Source organism: Lingula anatina, chromosome 10 (genome assembly GCF_051362555.1).
Source record: "Lingula anatina isolate TDL-2025a chromosome 10, LinAna3.0, whole genome shotgun sequence".
NCBI classification, from domain to species: domain Eukaryota; kingdom Metazoa; phylum Brachiopoda; class Lingulata; order Lingulida; family Lingulidae; genus Lingula; species Lingula anatina.
In genome coordinates, this window is record NC_141776.1 from 19,636,326 (window position 1) to 19,658,853 (window position 22,528).

Below are 22,528 nucleotides of genomic sequence, written 5' to 3' on the forward strand. Positions count from 1 at the left end.
GTGGGTTAATCTGTTCCTAGACGCCACCTGATGCACTATAAAGCCACAATCAGATCATCTTTACAGTTATTCCTGCTAGAACGCTGGGGATATTTCAGTTTGTGTTGGACATATAGAACTGTTGCCACCGTTTTGCTGCTACCTACCTGAGTGAACCAGACCTGTAAGTACTGCTATTACCTGTGGAAGCATGGTCGTATAAATACCAAAAGTTTGAAGTGGTTAACGAATTTCGTTATTTGGGTGTCTAAATCATGAAGGTAGGTTTCACAAAGCTCAAAGCAATTGGGATTAGTTTGTGAAATAGGTGTAGGGCCTTGAGTTTTTGAACATTACCGATATATTCCTGTTTGATACAGTACATTGTGTCTCGCCATGGAAGTGAAAATTGGGGTCACAATACATACATACAGTGTTGACATTTAATGCAGAATATTTTATTTTGAAAGTTATGTCTAGGTAAAAGTGTAAATTATATTTCTGCCTTGTCTGTGTTACTGCTGCATTACGTAATGCGTGATGATTTCTTTGTGTAGTGCTCCTTGGGCTAGTCCAAGTATGACTATGGCAGAGCATGGTTATGCCCAAAAAGTCCCAATATTTCGGCAATGACTGGACATTCTTAAATTTTGCAAATATAAAAGCAGTGAATGTTAAAGAGCGTAAACTGAGCGAAGGAAAGTGTTACAGCATTGTTGCTCTGCGATGCTACGGCTGAAAACAGACAGACATTGTCAGACAGGTTTTTGTGTAGCAGAGAACGCTCCACACGCATATAAGACATTGGATTGAGTTCAGCTAGAGAACAATTTTGGCATGCGACAAACAGCTACGTTAATTCTGCAGCATACATGTGCCTTTGGCATTAGACAAGATTTCAAAATTTAAAAATCCCCGAGAACACAGTAATAATGACAAATTAATTTTCTACCAAAGTTTTCAATTCTTTTTGGTCAGATATTTATGAAATATTTTAGATCAATGGAAGAAAGAGTGGGAAATGAGAACAATCATCAACTCATGAAAATGAATATTATTATGTTAAAAAAAGCATTTCAAGAGAATTCAAACAAAGTGGCGAACGATAGCGTTTTTGGATACCACTTATCAAATTATCTTAATTGTTTGCAAGTTTATAAAATAATAACAGATATAATGAATAAATTCCGAGCGGATTTATTATTAGAACATTCATAATCAAAATTTCAAAATTTACGGCAGTTGTATGGACTTTTGAAAGAAAGTAGTTGGAAAGACTTACCAACGCTGGTAAATTTTAAAAATATGTGTCGTTATCTTGTGGTTTAGCGGTATAAGGCAGAATTTATATAGTAAACATTTATAATCATCCACCCTAGGGCAAGTGCACTAAAATTTCACAATGTCCATGCACATCCCAGTTGAAAGGTTTATCAATCCCCCGAAAATAAAAACCGGTGGTTGCCGGCATCGTTTTATTTCATACATTTTTAAGCGGCACTATTTTTTCATTCTATAATACAGGTGTCTGCTACGATCTTCAAAACCTGTGTTTATATTTTGAGGAAGACACGTCCAGCTTATCGGCCTGTAAACCATGAAGAGTTACTCTATTGGTTTTTTCTTGACAGTCGCCATGATGCCAGCCAGAGTGGTTTCCCAGGGTTAGTTACCAGTTTTTTTATAGATAGAAATTCAGATTTTTAATAGAAAGCAACAACCCGAAATGTAAAAAAAGGAATGGTGTTAAAATTAATTTTGTTACAAGGCATTATATACGCTCTAGAGCACGTGTCGGTTTGTATTTGGAAGGAAACATCGGTAAGCTAACGGGCTTTTGTTCAGCTACCAGTGGCTACATTAGCGGTTTGAAATACATTTATCATGTCCATACACCCTACCGCTTTATTGAAAGCTTCACTCAAGGATTGTTCGACGGGGATGACAAACGTGCTCCAAAAAGTTCTTGGATGTGAACTTTTCTAAGGGCAGCTTGTTTTTTTCCCGCAGATTATATAAAATTGGGTTGCTGGGCTGACACGTCAAACCGGGCCATCCCTACTTTAGAAGGTAAAGATCCCATCCTTGACGGGAGCTACAGGGCACGAAGGAACGCAATCAAGAAATGCTACCAAGCTGCAAGGAAACGCGGGTACAAATATTTTGCCCTACAGCACAGTGGATGGTGTGCCTCTTCCTGCAACGCTGGGCAGACATATATGAAATATGGACCTTCTACTAATTGCCAAGCAGATGGAGAAGGTGGACCATGGGCCAACCAACTTTACCAAATTACTGGCGGTAGGTGTTTTGGCACGTTTAACGTAGGTAACCAAAAGACAAATCTTTTGGGTTGATATTCACAATTGAAACTAACAATTTCAAGGCATTTAAAGAAACCTGTTATCCTAGCTGTTTTTGGTAACTTGACATTGACAACAACTAAAGTGCACCGAGTCCGCTTGGACAAAAAGCCTGCATGTATGTTACAATGACACTATTTAGCAAGCTGTTAAATCTTTACCTAAAACAGTTAACGAATTAGGGTTGAAAACAAAAATTGATACCAGAATCTTTTGAAACGATAGAATTGTTGCAATATTTCATTATTTATGGAATTGGGTATACAACGAAAAATACTATAGGCATAATAGAATTTGTACCCCAGCATTATGACTGTGTGTGTGTGTATGTGTGTGTGTGTGTGTGTGTAATTTAACGTAGGTAACCACAAAACAAAAACTTTTGGGTCGTCGCTGCAGGGGACCAATATATATATATATATATATATATAATCTGAACTTATAAATCTAAACTGACCTTCTTTTATCTTTTGACAAGGTGTAGGAACACACATTAGATACACAAGCCACTTTTTGTTGCTCTTGTCTCAGGTGGGGAGACACTTGATCATATTTTAACATACAAACGCCATGAACCAATGTGTCAAAAGCTACGTATATTTTCCTTATTTTAGGTTCAGAATGCGGGGACGGCAGCTACCCATATGCTGATAGTTTTGACTACCTGTGTTATCGCTCAGGTGTAAGAGACTGCACTACCAATATGCCGTACTTTGATATGACCTCTGTTAATGATATATACGCCCGATGTTCTGAAATGTGTGGGTTTCCATTGGCCGTCCAGTCTCCGCAAGAACTAATGCAACTCGATCGACAGTTCACAGCGTTGGGTAGGTGAACGCTGGGTGATTTATAATTTATAAACTTGAGACATCTCCTGTAACATGGACCATGCATGACTTGCTTATACTTACCCAATCTTTGCCTGGTCGTCGAAGAAACGTTATTATTATTATTATTATTATTATTATTATTATTATTATTATGTTTTAGCGCCCTCGTTTAACTGTACACAAGAGATGGCGACTACTGGTCAGGTGTCAGAGAAAACCTCGGAGTACGCCGTGATCAAATATTTCCCCAGTTCCCAAGGTGAGGATATTTATGTCCACATATTTATATTTATATATATATTTATATCCATTAGCGCATTCAGAACAAATGATTCTCACGCAAGCAGATTGAAATGGATATATATATATATACATTTATGTTTATTAATGTTGGCATTTATGTTCATTAATGTTGACATTAGGTATAATGTGTCTATCGTAACAATATTCCAGGCCAAATGGATTGGATCATCGACTTGCGCGACACGGGAATGACCTCCAGATTCATTAACCCACCAATCGTGGGAAGATATCTGAAGTTTGTTTTCAAGAATCAAGAAATGCGTTTGGATTTCCCTGCGTCGATTTCTGGCCAAGCTATCTGTGATATGCCGTCTAATGCAACAGTTTCGGCGTCAGCACGTACGTATAGACATGATATAGGACAAAAATTCCATCAAAGTTGAGGGTTTTGATAGCACTCGTTGAAGACTTGCATCTTCTGTAAAAGTTCCTAATATTGAAAAGCAATATGCTGTATGTACTTCTACTCCAGAACAGGATTTTTTAGTTTAAAAAGGAAAATCTTAGTCATTTATTATTTTACTTCACAAGCACTGATGTCAATAATGATGTTCTTAAAAATGAAAGTGATTTGCACGTAGACCGAGAAAACACAGAAAAAAGCAAATAAATAAAAACAAAATTTGAAAACTACCATTTTCTCTTTTGCCAGCGGCGAAGTGTGTCATTGTTGGGGATCCCCACGTCACAAACTTAGATGGCAAACAACAATTACTGAATGCGGTGTGCAGGGTTATTTTATCAGAGACTTGTGTGCCTACCAAACCTGGCGAAGCGCTTCTCCAACCGTTCTCAGTTACCGGAAGAAACAGACCTATTAAGCCAGGCAGCTCCAGAACATACATAGAGGAACTCACATTTGAAATGTTTGCCACCACTGTTGATATTAATGTCAACGGAGATGTGAAGGTACGCCGTTGATAGTGGTAGTAGTTATCATTAGAGATTAAATAGAATGGGGACAGGAATTGGAAGTGTTATATTCTATTCTGTTCTGTTCTGTTGTTCTATTCTGTTCTGTTCTGTTCTGTTCCCGTATTTATAATATTAATTTCTTCATCAAAGGTAAATGGACTCAGTCGGACAGTGACAACCGCCCCTGTCAACCTTGGCAATGACTTGCAGCTCTATCTCGCCAGTTTAACTAGAGGAAACCATCAACACCCTGCCGTTTTTGTTGAGGCCCCCAATGGTGTGAAGGTTGCCCTTACCGTTCCTGAGGGGGGAAACTTTAAGCCAGGACATCATGCCGAAATAACTACCCCAGGTAAGGAGAGAGAGAGAGAGTGAAAGTGATAAAGGATCGAAGTAATCATGTAATAGAATTAGTTCCGCCGTCAAAAACGTAACTCGTACTTGACAGTGGTGATTGATGGCGTATTTCAAAACATATATGTGAATCTAATTTTTGTTTATTTATGTATTTGTTAGCGGAATATGCAGGCAAGCTTTGTGGGGTTTGTGGAAATTTCAATGGTGATCCGAATGACGATGATGAGGCTTGTTACGGACAATCTCCAGCAGACTGCGACATATGGCATCCATCGGATGGACCAAAGTAAGAGCCTCCTCTTCTCTCTCTTTCTCACACACACAACTGTTTATCAAATATGAATAGAAGGTACAATTAAGTTATGTACAATCTATGCATTGCTGTAAGTTCAAATAGAAGGTACTATTAAGTTATGTACACTCTATGTTTTGTTGTGAGTTCAGTTTGATTTTATTATCAGAAATCACGACCCATGACATACTGTTTACCGCGCTTTGTCAGGTGGCATGTAACGGGGGGAGGGGGGGAGGGGGGGCTGGGGGGGGGGGTTGTACCTGGTTTTGTGCAGGATTCATACTTAAAATGCACAGGGAGTGAGAGTCCCCCATGATAGAGAGTCTGCTTCCCATTTATTGGTACATGTAAGCCTCGCCCTAGATCTGGCCCACTTAGGTCAGGCTAACCGTAACCAATATAATTATGTGGAGGGCGGATTTTCTATTACACGGACCCTCAGTTCCACTCACCACATCAATTACCTTTTTCAGTTGCCCGGTGTAATACCCCAACAGGGACCCAACCCGTATAACAGCCACGTCTTCACGATAGAACAACTACGATATACGACAAACATACGAACTGAGAACTTCGAGGACTACGATTCTTGAATACAGTTAACAGAATATATATATTAATCAATATTATACGGTGAAAGACTATATCACTTGGTGGTGTTACTAGGCTTAATCTTCTCAAAAATGGTATACTTGATGGTGTTTCTTTTAATCGCTTGATGTCCTTGTGAAATCGTTCATTTTGGGAACACTTTGGGGCGGCCTTAATTTTTGTCCCTTGATCAAAACCACTGTTTGGCGATTAATCGCGTTTTGCATGAACAAATGGGGTTTTCGGTTATTGAATGTAAAGTGATAAAAGTCACATGGAAATGGGAGTTTATGACACGTGGTATACAATGAGATATATTAGCGCTATCATCTTACTGGGTCTCAGACTTTAAATAACTTCAAACTACATAGGTTAATACAACGCTACTGTTGAAACACGTTGCTTTATCCAAAGAGTATCTTATTATAAAAGTTGAGGAGCCATTGTTTTTTCCAGCTCTGTCGAATAACACCTACTCTCTCGTTGGCTTTTTTTTTTTTGGCTTTTGTTATTATTTTTTTTGTGTGTGTAATGTAAAGAACTCTGATTTCGCCTTGATACACCTGGTGAATAATGTGGTTCAAAACTGGACAGAATGGCTTCATATTACGCTGAGACAAACGTCCTAATACACGGACCATTTAAGGATGTAGTCATCATTTGGTTTAATGATTGTAAAATTCCTTTTATTTTAAGCACGTCTCCTTTGTAGGGCCGAAGGAGGTAATACTGGTTTAATTGTTTAACAATGGCTTATTGCATTGCAGTGGGGTAATATGCAGTCTTTGTGGATACAAAATAAGAAATAAATGGATTGCGAAACTATACAATTGTATTATTTTTGTGACAAATTTGCAAACGTCCTCGTTGCTGCACTCTGATATATTCATTTGTTTATTTATTGTAAGGTCGGGTGCGGAATAATTTGCATAAAAAGCACTCATTTAAAGAATTAGCTCACCGCTCTTCTACTGTATCTCTCTCTCTCTCTCTCTGCTCAACAATTTTAAACCGTAAATTTCGTGTTCTTAGTCAACAATGGACACTTTTCGTAAACATTCACTCACACAACCCGCTTTATTTTTGATACAAGACCCCCCCCCCCCCCCCCTTCATTTTCTTTAACAATTTCTATTACTGGTTCCCGGACCTGGTATTCAGATGAAATCTTTATCAACATAACGCGCTACATAGACGGTGTGCCGTTACCCATCACCACACGCTGCTTGAACGAGATAAGTGTACATACATAACATATATGGTCTGTTGCGTCGTTAAAATCTCAGTTGATGTTCGTTGTTAAATCGACAATACAGAAATTAAAGTGGCTTGACAAGAAGAACGCAGGCTTGGTGGGGGGTGGGGGGGAGGAGGGGTAAATTGCTCCCTTTCTGATATCACATATGATTACATAAGTGTATTGGGAAATGGAAACGTTTCATACAGGAAGAAAAGGGTAAAATTAAATCAACGAATTACGAAATAACATTCGTTGATTAAATGATGGCGTATGGTTATTTCAAACTGAGTATTCATAATTTAAAAGAGAAAATTGTCAGATACAATGCTAACTTCAGCTTCAGATATAGTCTTAAGAGATTCATTTATTCATCCATAAGAGAGCGAGGCAAAAGATGTTAAAATGCTTATGTGTACAGAAATTTTCAACTGCTCTTTGCCGCACTCTTCCTCTGTGCTACTGTTTGACCACTAGGTGGATCGAGTTGTGGTCAAAATGAAGTGCAAACTCATGGGGAACCATGAAAGTAAAGTTATCACTTATGGAAATGTACGTTGCATCAGACGTGCCGGATCACCCAGCTCCTCAAGCACAATAAAGAAAAGCAATATAAACCTGGCAGTATTTTTTCTGTCCTGCACTGTGCTCTCTAAGTATATCTGCCTGTACTGTGTTTTGGAGTTCACGATCCTGCACAGCAGAACTTTTAAGGTACCCACTTGTGGGCTTGATATATTATGAACGCATAGGTGAAATAGTGTTGTTGTTTGAAAAGCACAATACACTATAGTACCCTTGATTTAATGTAATTCAAAAATTAATCTCATATTTCATGTTTCAGGGGATTCGTTATGCACTGTGCCTGACGACCACAAAACAGCAGATAGTCATTAAAAATGTACACGTCGCGTGGGTATTCTTTTTCTTCTCGTCACCTGATATCTTATTAAACCACACTAAATCATGATGGTAGGTTTAACAAAGCTCAAAAACAATTGGGATTAGTTTGTGAAATAGGTGTAGGGCTTTGAAGTTTTGAACATTACTTGTAAATCCCTGTTTGATGCATTAATATTGTGTCTATAGTTCTGCTCCATATGTCCGTCTTTTTCTCTCCGGTGGATAACCGTGGCGTTGGAGCACTAGGGTAGAAAATGTGTCAGCCAAAGCTCTTGATGTGTGATTATTACTATTACTAGTCACATTACCCTTAAAATAATGACTTAAAAAAAGTAAAATGTATCTTTGTTTCAAAAGTTTGCAAAGTAGAGCAAATATTTAAATGTCAAAGCTTTTTCGCAAGCTATATAGGATTTTGATGGAATGATTTAACTGAAGAAACAGTTTATTATGTATTTTAAAAAATACGTTTTGGGACCTTTATAAAATTGTTCTATTTGTGAACAACAAACACAAAACAACAACAAGGATAACAACGACAATAAAAATGATAAAAGTGATACCAAAAAAAGCAAACCCCATTCACAAGTAAGAAGAAAAAATCTGCTAAAAACGGTTATTGCTGAAGTAAATGTGTCTTCCCAGGGTTCACAGTAGGTCGGCTACAGAATTGTTGAATTATGTACTGTGCTTGACGACAACAAAACAGCAGATTGTCATTAAAGATGTACACATTGTTGAATTAAATCTGTCTTTTCGAGGTTCACAGTAGGTCAGCTACAGAATTGTTGAATTATGCACTATGCTTGACGACCACAAAACAGCAGATTGTCATAAAAATTTTACACATCGCGTGGGTATTCTTTTTCTTGGCGTTAGCTGATATCCTATAAAGCCACAATCAATCAAATCATCATTTCAGTTATTCCTGCTAGAAGGCTGGGGATATTTCAGTTTCTGTTGGACATAGATAACTGTTGCCACCGTTTTGCTGCTACCTGCCTGAGTGAACCAGACCTGTAAGTACTGTTATTACCTATGGAAGTATTGTCGTATAAATACCAAGAGTAAATAAAAAATTGTGTTATTTGGGTGTCATACTAAACCATGATGGTAGTTTTTACAAGCTCAAAAGCAATTTCGATTAGTTTTCAAAAGTTTGCAAAGCAGAGCAAATATTTAGATGTCAAAGCTTTTTTTGCACGCTATAGGTGATTTTGATGTATTGGTTTAACTGAAGAAGCAGTTTAGTATGTATTCTAAAATATACGTTTAGGACCTTTATAAAAGTGTTCTATCGTTCTTTGTTTACAAAGTTTATCACAGATTCTATTTCGCAAAGCACATTGTCAACCCTTTTCTATCAACACATACCAAAACCAAAGAAAGAGATATCAACACCCGTTCAATTATTTCTCCAGTTAATGTGTAATTATTGGTTTCAACATCACCTACTTTTGAAAATACTTTGACATATGTATGTGTCTCATGTGTACAGTAAACATAGAAAATAGCTTGCATTGTTGTCAAAGGAAGTTTGGTCAGTCACATGGCTGGATTGTCCGTGCACGGAGATTCCAGATCAGTCAACTAGGGTAATAAACGTAGATATCAGACAGTTAGAAGTTGATCTATGTGCACTTTACAGCGCCATTGTGGACAACAAAACAACAACGAGGACAACTAGAACAACAACAACAATGAAAATGATAATAGTGATACCTTAAAAACAAAACCTCATTCACAAGGAAGAAGACAAAATTTGCTAAAAACGGTTGTTGTTGAAGCAAATCTGTGTCTTCTCAGGGTATTCACAGTAGGTCAGCTATAGAACTGTTGAATTATGTACTGTGCTTGACGACCACAAAACAGCAGTAGTTTTCATATATTGATTGTAAGTTTTAAAATTGCAAATATATTGATTTTTTATTTTTAAAATCGCACAGTGCTCATGCACATCCCAGTTGTGTCGGAGTGCCAAAATCGTTTTAAAAAACTACTTTGTGGTTTCCGACATCGTTTTATTTCATAATTTTTTAAGCGGCACTAGTTTTTCATTCTATGAATTAAAGGTGTCTGCTACGATCTTCAAAACCTTTGTTTTAGGAAGACATTGAACCTCATCCAGCTTATCGACCACTTTGCTGTAAACCACGATGAGTTACTATGTTGGTTTTATTTTGACCATAGCCATGATGGCAACCAGAGTGGATACCCAGGGTAAGTAACAAGTTACCAGTTTTTATATAAATAGAGATCAGTTTCGTTACAGATAGCGATAAACCAAATTGCTAAAAAAGGGAAGGTGATAAAGTTGATTTTGTTAAGTGACATTATATTCGCTAAAAAGCACGTGGAGGAGACCATTCCCACAGAAATTTAGATCGATCTATCCCCCTGGGGAGTCTCACTAGATTGCTGTCAGCTTCATCGGCCTAAATGTCTTTGTCGCCTACTAAAAGCTGTAAGGGGGTAACTAACTTTCTTGCGCGCTCGGCTTCCGGAAGCTGACAGCAATTTAGCGTGAACGCCCAGGAAGTTAGGTCGGTACAGATGGATCGATCTAAATCTGTGGGAACCCAGTCTAAGTGTGTTTTTGGAGGGAAACAACGTGAGCTATTGGGCTTTTGTTCTGCTAGATTAGTGATTACATAAGCGGTTTGAAAGGAAATGTATTATTCCCATACACCCTGCGGTGTTGAATGCTTCACTGTAGGATTGTTCGACGGGGATGATAAACGTGCTCCAAAGTGTTCTTGGAAATGGAACTTTTCTAAACTCAGCTTGTTTTTTTTTTCTCACAGGTTATATAAAATTGGGTTGCTGGACTGACAGGGCACACAGGGCCATCCCTACTTTAGAAGGTAAAGATCCCATCCTTGACGGGAGTTACCACGTGAGAGAGGACCCAGTCGGAAAATGCTACCAAGTTGCAAGGAAACGCGGGTACAAGTATTTCGCCATACAGTACGGTGGATGGTGCGCCTCTTCCTGTAACGCCGGGCAGACATATATGAAATATGGGCCTTCTACAGATTGCCAACCGGACGGAAAAGGTGGACCATGGGCCAACCAACTATACCAAATAACGGGCGGTAAGTGTTTTGGTACATTGCACGTAGATTACCAAAAGACTATTTTAACATAGACCCCATTCCCATAGATTTTAGATCGATCTATCCCCGTGGGGAGTCTCACTAGATTTCTGTCAGCTTAGCCGGCTTAAATATCTGTCCCGCCTCCTAAAAGCTGTAAGGGGGTAATTAATTTCCGTGCGCAGTTGGTTGACAGCAATTTAGCGTGAACCCCCAGGGACTTAGGTCGATCTAGTTGGATCGATCTAAATCTCTGGGAATGCGCTCATAAACACTTTGAACCAATCAGTCAAAAGCTAAGTATTTTTTTTCTCTTTCTTAGGTTCAGAATGCGGAGACAGCAGCTACCCATATGCTGATAGTTTTGACTACCTGTGTTATCGCTCAGGTGTAAGAGACTGCGCTACCAATATGCCGTACTTCGATATGACCTCTGTTGATGACATATACACCCAATGTTCTGAAATGTGTGGATTCCCATTGACTGTCCAGTCTCTGCAAGAACTAATGCAACTCGAACGACAGTTCACAGCGTTGGGTAGGTGAACGCTCAGTGATTTATAAACTTGATATTGCACAATGCGGTTTTCTTCTTCTTATTATTATTATTTTATATTTTAGTGTTTAACTGTACACAGGAGATGGCGACTACAGGTCAGGTGTCAGAGAAGACCGCAGAGTACGCCGTGATCAAATATATCCCCAGTGCCAAAGGTAAGGACATATGTGCAACATTTATATGTGCAGCAGCTTGCATAATGAAAAACGGCAAATGAGCGAAGTATTGATCCAGGTGCATCAACGTAAACCATTTTAATGAAAAATGTATGCGTTTATGTTACTTAAACACTGTCCGTTTCTATTGATAATATATAAAATGTGTCTATCGTAACTATTCCAGGCCAGGTGGATTGGATCATTGACTTGCGTGACAGGGCAATGACCTCCAGATTCCTAAACCCGCCAATCGAGGGAAGTCATCTTAAGTTTGTGTTCCAGAATCAAGAAATGAGTTTGGATTTCCCTGCGTCAATTTCTGGCCAAGCCCTCTGTGATGTAACGTCTTATGCAATAGTTACAGCTTCTGCGGGTACGTTTTGAGCGACTAAAGACATGATATAGAAGTAAAATTCCATCAAAGTTGATAGCACTTGCATCTTCTGTCGAAGTCCCGAGTATTGAAAAGCATTATCCTGTATGTTCTGCTACTCCAGCACAGGTTTTTTTTCAGTTTAAAGAGGAAAATCTTAGTCAGCTATTATTTCACTTCAACAGCACTGATGTCAATAATGATGTACTTAAAAATGTAAGTGATTTTTTTCGGAATGTACGTAGACCGAGAAAACACAGAAATAAAAAAGCAAATAAATAAAAACAAAATTTGAAAACTACAATATTTATCCTTTACCAGCGGCGCAGTGTGTCATTGTTGGGGATCCCCACGTCACAAACTTAGATGGCAAACAACAATTACTGAATGCGGTGTGCAGGGTTATTTTATCAGAGACTTGTGTGCCTACCAAACCTGGCGAAGCGCCTCTCCAACCGTTCTCAGTTACCGGAAGAAACAAACCTATCAGGCCAGGCAGCGCCAGAACATACATAGAGGAACTCACTTTTAAAATGTTCGCTACCACTGTTGATATTAATGTCAACGGAGATGTGAAGGTTCGCCATTGAGAGTGGTAGTTATCATCAGAGGTTTAATACAATGGGGACAGGAATTGGAAGTGTACTACTCTGTTCTGTTGTATTCTTTCCTTTCTATTTTGTATTGTTCTGTTCTGTTGTTCTGCTCTGCTCTGCTCTGTTCTATTCTATTCCTGTATTTATAATAATAATTTCTTTATCAAAGGTAAATGCCATGAATCGGACAGTGACAACCGCGCGTGTCAGCATTGCCAATGGCCTGGAGCTCTATCTCGGCAGTTTAACTACAGGAAACCATCAACATCCTGCTGTTTTTGTTGAGGCGATCAATGGTGTGAAGGTTGCCCTTACCGTTCCTGAGGGTGGAAACTTTAAGCCAGGACATCATGCCGAAATAACTACCCCAGGTAAGGAGAGAGAGAATCGAAATAACTTAACACGAATTCAGAGGTCAAGGTGGATAAAAAATAATCGTGTTATAGAATTGGTTTCACCGTCAAAAACGCAACTCGTGCTAGCCAGTGATGAGTGCTGGCGTATTTCAAAACATATATGTGAATCTAATTTTTGTTTTTTATACATTTGTTAGCTGAATATGCCGGCAAGCTTTGTGGGGTTTGTGGAAATTTCAATGGTGATCCGAATGACGATGACGAGGCTTGTTACGGACAATCTCCAGCAGACTGCGGCATATGGCATCCATCGGATGGACCAAAGTAAGAGCCTCCTCTTCTCTCTCTTTCTCACACACACAACTGTTTATCAAATATGAATAGAAGGTAAAATTAAGTTATGTACAATCCATGCATTGCTGTAAGTTCAAACAGAAGGTACTATTAAGTTATGTACAATCTATGCTTTGTTGTGAGTTCAGTTTGTTTTTATTATCAGAAATCACGACCCATGACATACTGTTTACCACGCTTTGTCAGGTGGCATGTGACGGGGGGGAGGGGGGGGGGCTGGGGGGGTTGTACCTGGTTTTGTGCAGGATTCATACTTAAAATGCACAGGGAGTGAGAGTCCCCCATGATAGAGAGTCTGCTTCCCATTTATTGGTACATGTAAGCCTCGCCCTAGATCTGGCCCACTTAGGTCAGGCTAACCCTAACCATTATAATTATATGGAGGGCGGATTTTCTGTTACACGGACCCTCAGTTTCGTTACACCGGTATACACTCATTACATTGATTTACCTTTTTCAGTTGCCCAGCGTAATACCCAAACAGGGACCCAACCTGTATAACGGCCACGCCTTCACGATCGAACGGCTACGATATACGACAAACATACGAACTGAGAACAGACTACGTCTGAGAACTTCGAAATCTACGATTCTTGAATACAGTTAACAGAATTAATATATATATTAATCAATATTATACGGTGAAAGACTATATCACTTGGCGGTGTTACTAAACTTAATATTTTTCTCGTAAATGATGTAGTTGATGGTGTTTCTTTAAAACGCTTGATGTCCTTGTGAAATCGCTGAAATTGGTGGCTCTTTGGGGCGGCCTTAACATTTGTCCCTTGATCAAAACCACTGTTTGTTGATTAATCGTGTTTGGTATTGAACAATATACTATAGACAAACTACGTAGGTTGATTCAATGCTATTGTTGGGACAAGGAACTTTATCCAAACAGTTTCTTAATATATAAGTTGAGAAGTCGTCGTTTTTCCAGCTCTGTCAAATAGCAGTTACTTTTATTGCTTTTTATTATTTTGCGTTTTTGTGTTGAACTTGGAATATGATTTTGCCTTGATACACCTGGTGAATAATATGTTTCAAAACAGGATAGAGTTGTTTCGTATTATGCAATGTTAAACTTCCCAATACACGGGCGATTTAAGAATGTGGTCATTATTTGGTTTAATGTTTGTACACTTCATTTTGTTTTAAACACACCTTTTTTAAAAGTGTGCAGTGGCTGTTTAACAATGGCTTATTACATTGCAGTGGGGTGATCTGCTGTCTTTGTGAAGGAAAAAAGGCAATAAATGGATTATGAAACCATATAATTGTATTTTTTTTGTGACGAATTAGTAAACGTCCCCGTCGCTGCATTTTGATATATTAAAATTTAATAGTTGTAAGGTTTGGTATGGAATAATGTGCATAAAAAGGCGCTCGTAAAGTATTAATTTAACTCTTTTCTGCCGTATCTTTGTTAATTTCTCTCTCTTTCTTTCTTTCTCTTTGCTCAACTATTTAAACCGCAAATTACACCATCTTTGTCAAGATTCTCGTTAATATTTACTCACACAACTCGCTTGATTCTTTATACAACCCCCCCCCCCCCCCACTTCATTTTCTTTAACAATTTCTATTACTGCCAGGCTCCCGGACCTGGTATTCAGGTGACATCTTTATCAACATCACGCGCTACAAAAGCGGTGTGCTATTACCCATCACAACACTGGTAAAACGAGGAGATAAGAGTACATTGAGGGTCTGTTGCCTCGTTAAAATCTCAGTTGATGTTCGTGGTTAAGACAATGCACCAGCATGACATGAAGGACGCAGGCTTGGTGGAAGGTTGGGTAAATTGTTCCCCCCCCCCTCCCCTCACCTAGTGATTTCACATGGAATGAAAACGCTGAACACAGAAATAAACAGGAAAATATTGAATAAACGAAAAGGAAATTGTGGTCGTTGATTAAAAGATCGCGTTTGGTCAATTCAAACTGAGTCTTCGCCATTTAAAAGAAAAAAATGCCAGATACAATGCTTACGTCAGCTTCGGATGGTTTAAAGTCAAACAGAACACCAGACACTCCCAACTAAGCAATTCCTTTTGTGACAGGTGAAGCTACTAAAGGATAATATATAAATATTCTGATAGATATACTGGAAATACAAATTCTGTCAAATCAGTCAGAAAATTTTGGGTATAACTTCCCAAAGCCAAAGTAAATCTTCTGTTGTTTCTTTAGCTCTTTTGCAATTGTCATGATTGATGATGCAGAAAAACTTAATTATCAGCAATGAGTAAACAAATGAATTCATAGGAAAAAACCAACATCCGATAACCATCTAAGAACATCAATGTTCAGCCTTCCTATATATAACAACACTGTGTAATTGAAACAAATTTCTTTCTTTATATATAGGGGAGAGCGGGGTGGGTTGGAACGCGGGTAAGTTGGAACATTGGCTTTATTTCTTAAACCACAAGACCGATCATGTGCTCCTTCAGCATAAAAATGTCACTTGGTATGGCCATTCATCCGGTAAACTTTTGGAAGTTTCGAAAATGCAGAAAAAGTTTTATGCGAAAAAAACTCATTTTCGCTACTCGAAGTAAGTTTTCATATTTTTGACTCTCATCGTGCTGTAAACCAAAGTATAAGGATTATATCACTGAAATTGTGCATAGCGCTTAGGACCACCTTTATGTTCAAAAAGCTGTAGTTTATTTTAATCACCTCCCACGTGTTAAAGAAGTACAGTGTCATAAGTAGGCCATGACGTCATGGGGGTTGGTCGGAACATTTGACATGGGGCCAGTTGAAACACTGTCAGGAGTGTTCCAACCCACCCCGCACGGTGCTTTTCATTTTTTTATCCTTCTAAATGTTTTATTTTCAACTTTAAAGATAGTAGTAATGTAGTAACCCAGTACAACTCCAACTGGAGACGAAATCCAGCTGGTAGAACATCTCCAAGATGCCGGAATGTACCGGTACATGCTTGTAGAAAATACAAGGGGGGATGGTCACTGCTTGTTAAATGCAGTTGCTACCTGTTTGGTCGAAAGGGGTCTGCATGCCAGAAGTGATAGAAGTGGAAGAAAATGTCGATTATTACTCTGCATTTCGCGGTAAAATGAAAATATTCTAGCTGAGAGCCTACGTTATGGATAAACTATACAACACCAATTCTGCCAATTGTTTTAAATGCTTTGTGTTATGGATTGGGGATTGCTGTTAATGTTTAGTGAACGAGGGTACAAAATCCGCCAGAAAAGACAAACATTCACCTCGTAACTTAGGCAAAGTTTCAGCTGAAATCTTAGTTGCCCTCACCGGAAGAGGTGCTACAGCACACTATAGCGCACTTAAGAAAACCCCAAAACAGCTCAAGTCCAGCAATAATTGGGGTCACCGTCGCAGCCCAAAGATTAAAAGAAGAAAACGATGCAGTGCAGTTCTAACTGACACACCTGAAAAAGAGCTACTCGAAAATGAAAATACCAAGCCCAACAAAATTAAAAAGGAGAAGTGCAACAAAAATAAAAAAACAGTTAGATATTTCTAGTCGATAGAGAAAATCAAGAAAAAGGAAATTAAAAATGATCAGTGATTCTGAGTCAGAATTAGAAGAGAAATGGGTGAAATGCATTGTTTGTCTAAAGTGGTCACATGAAGACTGTACTAATTAAGTGTGACCGAGTGTGCATATGTCAGAAATGCGATTTTGATTCTGAGGTCTAGTTGAAAGAGATACAGTTTTCATTTGCAGGTCTAACATACTGTTGTTGATAGGTTATGTGATATTCAATTTCTTTTCTCTTAAACTACACCACTTTTGTTATCATTATGAAATGAAGTGTAACTGGATATGGTTTATATATCGAAAAGACTATTTGAAAGCTAATTGTAAACCTAAAAAATGCTTACAAACTATGGAGATACGAATACAATGTAATACGTTCTTGTTGGGAAATTAATATAGATAAACCTACTCTTAAAATGAATTATACTTTGAATTTATATGCAAGCGTTCCAACTCGCCCTCTTGTTCCAACTCACCCCACTGACTGTTCCAACTTACCCCGCGGTTGGGGTGAGATGGAACGTTTTAAGAGGCAACTTTGAGTATTTATTACTCTAAAATAAAAACACCTACTTGATGTTTTATTTCATAGATGAGTGCGGCATATAATTATCTCCTATCAGTGTTTTTATTTTTGTCCCCAAAGCTTTGACTGCTGAGATATCGCAAAAAAGGTGAAAAGTGTTCCAACCAACCCCGCTCTCCCCTATATATATATATATAGAGAGAGAGAGAGAGAGAGAGAGAGAGAGAGAGAGAGAGAGAGAGAGAGAGAGAGAGAGAGAGAGTTTGTTTCAATTACACAGTGTTGTTACTTCTACTACGGTTACATAAACATTTATTTTTTGCTTTGATAATGACATGGAGTTTGATCCTCGTTTTTAGACCTCTTGGATCTGCGGCTATCTTAGTGAGAGGCGTAATACCGCTCCCCATTTCTGAATCACAGCGGATTTCTCGGAAACTCGCGCATGCGCAATGACTGTTTTGATTCATTCAGGAGTGTCAAATGAAAATAACGCACGCCGCGTGACTTGATGACTCTTAAATATTGCTGACAGGATTAGATGTGCGTTCTTCTTTAGCGTTTTAACACCGTGAGGAGCAATGGAGTTGAGTTCCGCTGTTATTTTACTTTGTCTTGTTGACGCTACACTTGGAATTCGTGAGTAAGTAGGCCTACTGCACTCTGTCATTTATTACTGAAAATATTCTTTTTTTACAAAACGAGGGACATAATGTTAACATCCTTAATTAGCATTTACCTAAATTTTGTTTAACGTAGGTTTGTTTGGCATACTAGTTAAGGTACAGCTGCGACACTTGTGGGTCCTACTGATTGCCATAAACACTTTTAACTCAAAAGCTCTATCAAGCCCAAGCCCACTGTTGCCCATTTCTCATTCACACAAACCACAGTGATGGTCTTAGATAAGGGCAGTCGCTGAGTTGATTCGTAAATATCTAAGTATGGAGTTGTCAGGAGATAAAGCCAGGCATGCCAGCCTTCATTGTACGTGTTTATACTGATTCATTAACCATATCAGCCACTTGGATGGATTAAAAGAAGTAAAGATAGTTCACAATGTTAAAGCGACAGTTTTAGCACAACATTTTTTTAGGAATATACCTTCATATTATTGTGTGAAATTTTGAATAGTCTTAGAGCTCCAGGAGTTAAAAAAAAAAAAACACAAATAATATCGACTGGAAAATTTATGGGAAAAACCGTATGGTAAATGCATTCTTTATTATAACTGTTATCATTGTTATTATTGGTGAACCATTTTTGGATTTAAACTATAACATTTAGCAAAAGGTGCAGTGGAAACATTCCACTAGAATGCCTAACTTGCATCATTTTCAATTCAGGGTAAAACCGGCCCACGAAACGCACGTTGTGAAAGCCAAGATAAATAAGCTTGATGAAAATCATTATCAGTTTTACACGCCTAGCTTCACTATAATAATAATATGGTGTCTCTGCTTTTACATGTTTCAAAATGGGTTCATCGTGAATATAAGAAAGTTGAATTTCCCTCGTGAAGAAATATAATTATCATGTTGAAGCGTTTCAGAATGCAATTTTGTCATATAATGTCCAGTTCATAAAACGTTACTTTGAAACTTTTCATCGAATAAGCAGGACGACAGCTGCTTACAACAAAATTGCCCATAGTTCATTTTAACGTATTCTAGTTTGAAAAGAACACTACACGGGTATAATGGTGAACTGTTAGGTAGCGTGTTGGGATAGATAGAAACTCCTTTTGAACTCGGCTGGCTTTTAGTTTTCAGTTTGTAGTGGATTAGCCAATAAGCAGATAAGCCGATAAGCCGGTCACTAAAATTTAAAAACAATATAACAAATACAAATAAAGTTTAAAACAATAATTCTCATAAATTCATAAATTAAAGCAAACTTAGACACTTACTTAATTGTGGAGTCTATAAAGTCATAGCAGGAGAGCCATGTCCTTCTTCTTTCAGAGTCAAGTAGCAGTGTGTGATGTGCAGTAGATGTGGTCTTATGTTTCACATGAGTGAGTGAACACATTTGCATGACTGATAAAGTGAACAGTTATCAGTATCTTGTAGAAATCCCAGAACAGGTAGAGATGATGTCTGCCATTCAAAATCAGTTGTTTTTTTTTTAGTATCAAACCTAGGAATGTACAGGCCACATCACAGTCCAAGTGTTCAGTAACATCCACCCTCCTGGACATCCTGAAGAACGGCCTGAATGACCTGAAGCAGGACAATAAAAAGTTGGAAAGCAGATTCGATGATCTGGTGGACAAATATGCTAAGCTTCTACAGGCGACAACAACTTTACAGGTCAAATTTGCAAACTTCACCGCAGAAAATCAAGGCGGTGGGTTGCATTTTGTACAGCAATTAAATTCAATATTGCATATAAATAACATTTATATTTATGTAAACTTTTGCAGCCGTCTTTTAGAAAATAAATGTCCTCTTTTAGAAATAACTCTATTCACTGAAATGGCGTAGGAATATGACGGAGATAGTATGAATTTAACGGAATGTGTCTCTTCTTCTTACAGCAGCTGGCCGGGACTGCGCTGAATTGTACATGAAAGGCGTGAAGTTGAACGGGGTGTATACCATAACACCAGATAACAGCCCGAACGCATTTAACGTCTACTGTGACATGACCACTGACGGAGGAGGATGGACGGTAAGATTTTACTCAATAGCTATAATAAATCAATATACTTCAAATGAGAGACAGTAGGCCTACTCTTTTTCAAATATTTTGGTTGATTTTAGACTTTTAGTTTTTTGGTCTCGAAATTTCTTTTGTGTGTGAGATGCAATTTAATGAATGTATATGTACATGCATCCCAAACCTTCAGTCTCAAAACACTTATAATTGTCAAAATGATGAATATTTCATATTTACCGTTAAATGTGTCTTTTCTGCCGTTGAACAATAATGATATATTTTATATTTTTAAGCTGTTCCAGAAGCGCATGGACGGTTCCGTGGATTTCTACCGTGGCTGGCAGTCTTATAAGGATGGGTTTGGAAATCTGAATGGAGAACACTGGTTAGGTAATATTCTTACTCTTCATTAAGTATTGTGTTAGGAATGTTGAAGATTGAAAACGAATGCCATATGAGTGTCAAAATTGCATTGAAAATATCATGATCTGTACCAGTTGTATTCCACCCTACATGCATTCATGAATTACCATAGGAATTAAAATACTACAATATACACCTTGAACAATCGTCGCTGCAAAGTTAATACTGTTAATACTGTGTGATTCATGCATCTCAGGGGCGGATCCAGGATTATTTGAAGGGGCGGGGGGGTCTGCTGATTCGAAGCCGACCCTCCCCTACTTAGAGTGGGGTTCGGGGCCGTTTAAGGACCCCGAAAAATGGTCCTTTAAAGGGCGAATGGTGCCATTTGATACGGTTTAGAACTATGATTCTAGTCAAAATTATAATTTCAAGATGGGACCATTGGTGTGATTTTTTTTTCAGAAATTGAAGGGGGGTCAGGACCCACCTGACCCCCCCCTCCTCTAAATCCGCCACTGCCTCTTTATATGCCAAAATATGTTGCGCTTTATCGTCATTTTAAAGAAATGTATTTCTCTGCTATTTGATGAATGGATAAGAGAGTCAATAAGGGGATTAAAACAATAATAACAATCCATTTTTCCACAGGGAATGACTTTATTAATGTCATCACCAACCAAAGACGGTACGAGCTGCGTGTTGACTTGGAAGACGCCAATGGCATTAGGCGTTACGCCAATTACGACCACTTCGCTATCGCGTCGGAGAGAGCCAAGTACCAGTTGACTCTTGGGACTTACTCTGGAAACGCAGGTAGACACTTAACCTCTGTAATTTGTTTTGGAAGTCTTGCTGTAAGCATATTAACCAACAAAGAGGCGATTTAGAGGATAATGTATATACCTTTACCTATATTGTAACTTTTTTCATGTAATGCACTTGGATCTCTATTCTTGGTTTCTGTATGAAGAACTTATACATATGAGAAATCTGCTCAAATTCTGTTTTTAATTTTTTTACGGTTTAAGAGTTTTTATTGGGTACACAACTACATTTGTATAGCCACACGCGTACGTTTAACACATCTTTACGTGAACGTGTACCGAGCCAGCCGCACGCACTTCGGCATTCATCGCAAGCAAAAGTTTCACTGGGCCAGCCATGTACTGTGTGCGATCTTATGTAGGGGCTGATAATCGAATGTACGTTACTCAGCCACGGTGGTCTTGTTTGAAAAGAGTTCACACAATATTTCAAATACCATTCTTTTTATTGTGATTTTTAATTTGAATTTTATGAATTTAGGGGATTCCCTTAGTCAGCACAAGGGTAATGCTTTCACCACAAAGGACAAAGATAACGATGCAGATGGAGTTAATTGTGCACAGAAATTCAAAGGAGCTTGGTGGTATTCCAATTGTCACCATTCCAATCTGAACGGCCTGTACCACCTGGGTGATCACAGCTCGTTTGCTGATGGCGTCAACTGGTATGCATTTAAAGGATACAAACACTCCCTGAAGACAACGGAGATGAAAGTTCGTCCTGTCGGCTTCAAAGCTGCTTCTAGCAGTAGTGGCTAGGCAGTGCTCGCATCTTTATCATAAGCAGAACTAATATATTCTCTTGAAGTTATGTAAGAGAAAAAGAAACACAAATAAATTGTTAGGTATTCAGTTTTTGAATTTTATTGTTAATTTTAATATATTCTTATTCATTTCATTCATAATTTTGGCCAATGTACGCTTGAGAAAAAAAGAACTACCGGTATCTGTTGATAACAGTTCAGGTGGACATGTATCATGATATGTAACTTATGGGGTGTCTCAGTCAAAGAGATGTAGATTGGATTTCTTAACATTGTTATAATGAGGAATGACGACAGCAGTCTGGAGCTTTGAAACGTTTATTCACCGACTCACTCTTTTACAGAATCTACAAGTATTTATATTCTATTTTCCCAAAGAATTTCCCATTGTCATATTACAAAACTCTATTCAAAATTTCCTAATTTTAGTAATTTAAATGAGACTTGCTTATTATTTAAAATATTTCCCGAATTACTCATTTTGGATCTTGTCCAACTCGAGTATGCATGAGTTTTACGTGTTGTTAAAAACGTGCAAATGGATAGAAAAATTAACCAATAAGATCCAACTATATCTGACTCT

General features: G+C 38.2%; 4 protein-coding genes and 1 long non-coding RNA gene across 5 annotated transcripts; all 5 read left to right on the plus strand.

The window, feature by feature from the left end:
* LOC106165061 (uncharacterized) lies at positions 1–6,461 on the plus strand. Its single transcript, XM_086998047.1, has 10 exons — positions 1–163; positions 1,504–1,643; positions 1,990–2,280; positions 2,957–3,172; positions 3,336–3,434; positions 3,629–3,817; positions 4,131–4,387; positions 4,544–4,745; positions 4,910–5,036; positions 5,519–6,461. The coding sequence occupies exons 2-10, from the start codon at positions 1,577–1,579 to the stop codon at positions 5,529–5,531; spliced, it is 1,461 nt and encodes a 486-aa protein (XP_086854173.1). The 5' UTR covers positions 1–163; positions 1,504–1,576; the 3' UTR covers positions 5,532–6,461.
* Positions 6,462–9,882: 3,421 nt separating this feature from the next.
* LOC147759731 (uncharacterized) lies at positions 9,883–11,647 on the plus strand. The gene is made up of 4 exons (XM_086998230.1): positions 9,883–9,996; positions 10,581–10,871; positions 11,194–11,409; positions 11,493–11,647. The coding sequence occupies exons 1-4, from the start codon at positions 9,933–9,935 to the stop codon at positions 11,645–11,647; spliced, it is 726 nt and encodes a 241-aa protein (XP_086854356.1). The 5' UTR covers positions 9,883–9,932.
* A 129-nt stretch (positions 11,648–11,776) lies between these two features.
* On the plus strand, positions 11,777–12,584 carry LOC147759732 (uncharacterized). Its single transcript, XM_086998176.1, has 2 exons — positions 11,777–11,961; positions 12,283–12,584. Exons 1-2 carry the CDS (start codon positions 11,811–11,813, stop codon positions 12,549–12,551), a joined length of 420 nt encoding a protein of 139 aa, XP_086854302.1. The 5' UTR covers positions 11,777–11,810; the 3' UTR covers positions 12,552–12,584.
* A 157-nt stretch (positions 12,585–12,741) lies between these two features.
* Positions 12,742–14,481, plus strand: LOC147759733 (uncharacterized). The gene is made up of 3 exons (XR_015331517.1): positions 12,742–12,928; positions 13,111–13,237; positions 13,728–14,481. It is a non-coding gene; the product is annotated as an uncharacterized LOC147759733 (long non-coding RNA).
* Positions 14,482–17,801: 3,320 nt separating this feature from the next.
* LOC106165062 (fibrinogen C domain-containing protein 1) lies at positions 17,802–22,034 on the plus strand. Its single transcript, XM_086998149.1, has 6 exons — positions 17,802–17,973; positions 19,462–19,679; positions 19,870–20,003; positions 20,285–20,381; positions 21,006–21,170; positions 21,663–22,034. The coding sequence occupies exons 1-6, from the start codon at positions 17,912–17,914 to the stop codon at positions 21,938–21,940; spliced, it is 954 nt and encodes a 317-aa protein (XP_086854275.1). The 5' UTR covers positions 17,802–17,911; the 3' UTR covers positions 21,941–22,034.
* The last annotated feature ends 494 nt before the right edge of the window (positions 22,035–22,528 follow it).

Excerpts from the sequence above, each read along its gene's own strand:
- LOC147759731 (XM_086998230.1), top strand. The coding sequence starts at position 9,933 with ATGAGTTACTATGTTGGTTTTATTTTGACCATAGCCATGATGGCAACC. Across the intron at positions 9,997-10,580 it reads AACCAGAGTGGATACCCAGG|GTTATATAAAATTGGGTTGC; the intron begins GTAAGTAACAAG and ends TTTTTCTCACAG. Across the intron at positions 11,410-11,492 it reads ACGACAGTTCACAGCGTTGG|TGTTTAACTGTACACAGGAG; the intron begins GTAGGTGAACGC and ends TTTATATTTTAG.
- LOC106165062 (XM_086998149.1), top strand. The coding sequence starts at position 17,912 with ATGGAGTTGAGTTCCGCTGTTATTTTACTTTGTCTTGTTGACGCTACA. Across the intron at positions 19,680-19,869 it reads CACCGCAGAAAATCAAGGCG|CAGCTGGCCGGGACTGCGCT; the intron begins GTGGGTTGCATT and ends TTCTTCTTACAG. Across the intron at positions 21,171-21,662 it reads GACTTACTCTGGAAACGCAG|GGGATTCCCTTAGTCAGCAC; the intron begins GTAGACACTTAA and ends TTATGAATTTAG.
- LOC147759732 (XM_086998176.1), top strand. The coding sequence starts at position 11,811 with ATGACCTCCAGATTCCTAAACCCGCCAATCGAGGGAAGTCATCTTAAG. Across the intron at positions 11,962-12,282 it reads AATAGTTACAGCTTCTGCGG|CGGCGCAGTGTGTCATTGTT; the intron begins GTACGTTTTGAG and ends ATCCTTTACCAG.
- LOC106165061 (XM_086998047.1), top strand. The coding sequence starts at position 1,577 with ATGAAGAGTTACTCTATTGGTTTTTTCTTGACAGTCGCCATGATGCCA. Across the intron at positions 2,281-2,956 it reads ACTTTACCAAATTACTGGCG|GTTCAGAATGCGGGGACGGC; the intron begins GTAGGTGTTTTG and ends TCCTTATTTTAG. Across the intron at positions 3,818-4,130 it reads AACAGTTTCGGCGTCAGCAC|CGGCGAAGTGTGTCATTGTT; the intron begins GTACGTATAGAC and ends CTCTTTTGCCAG.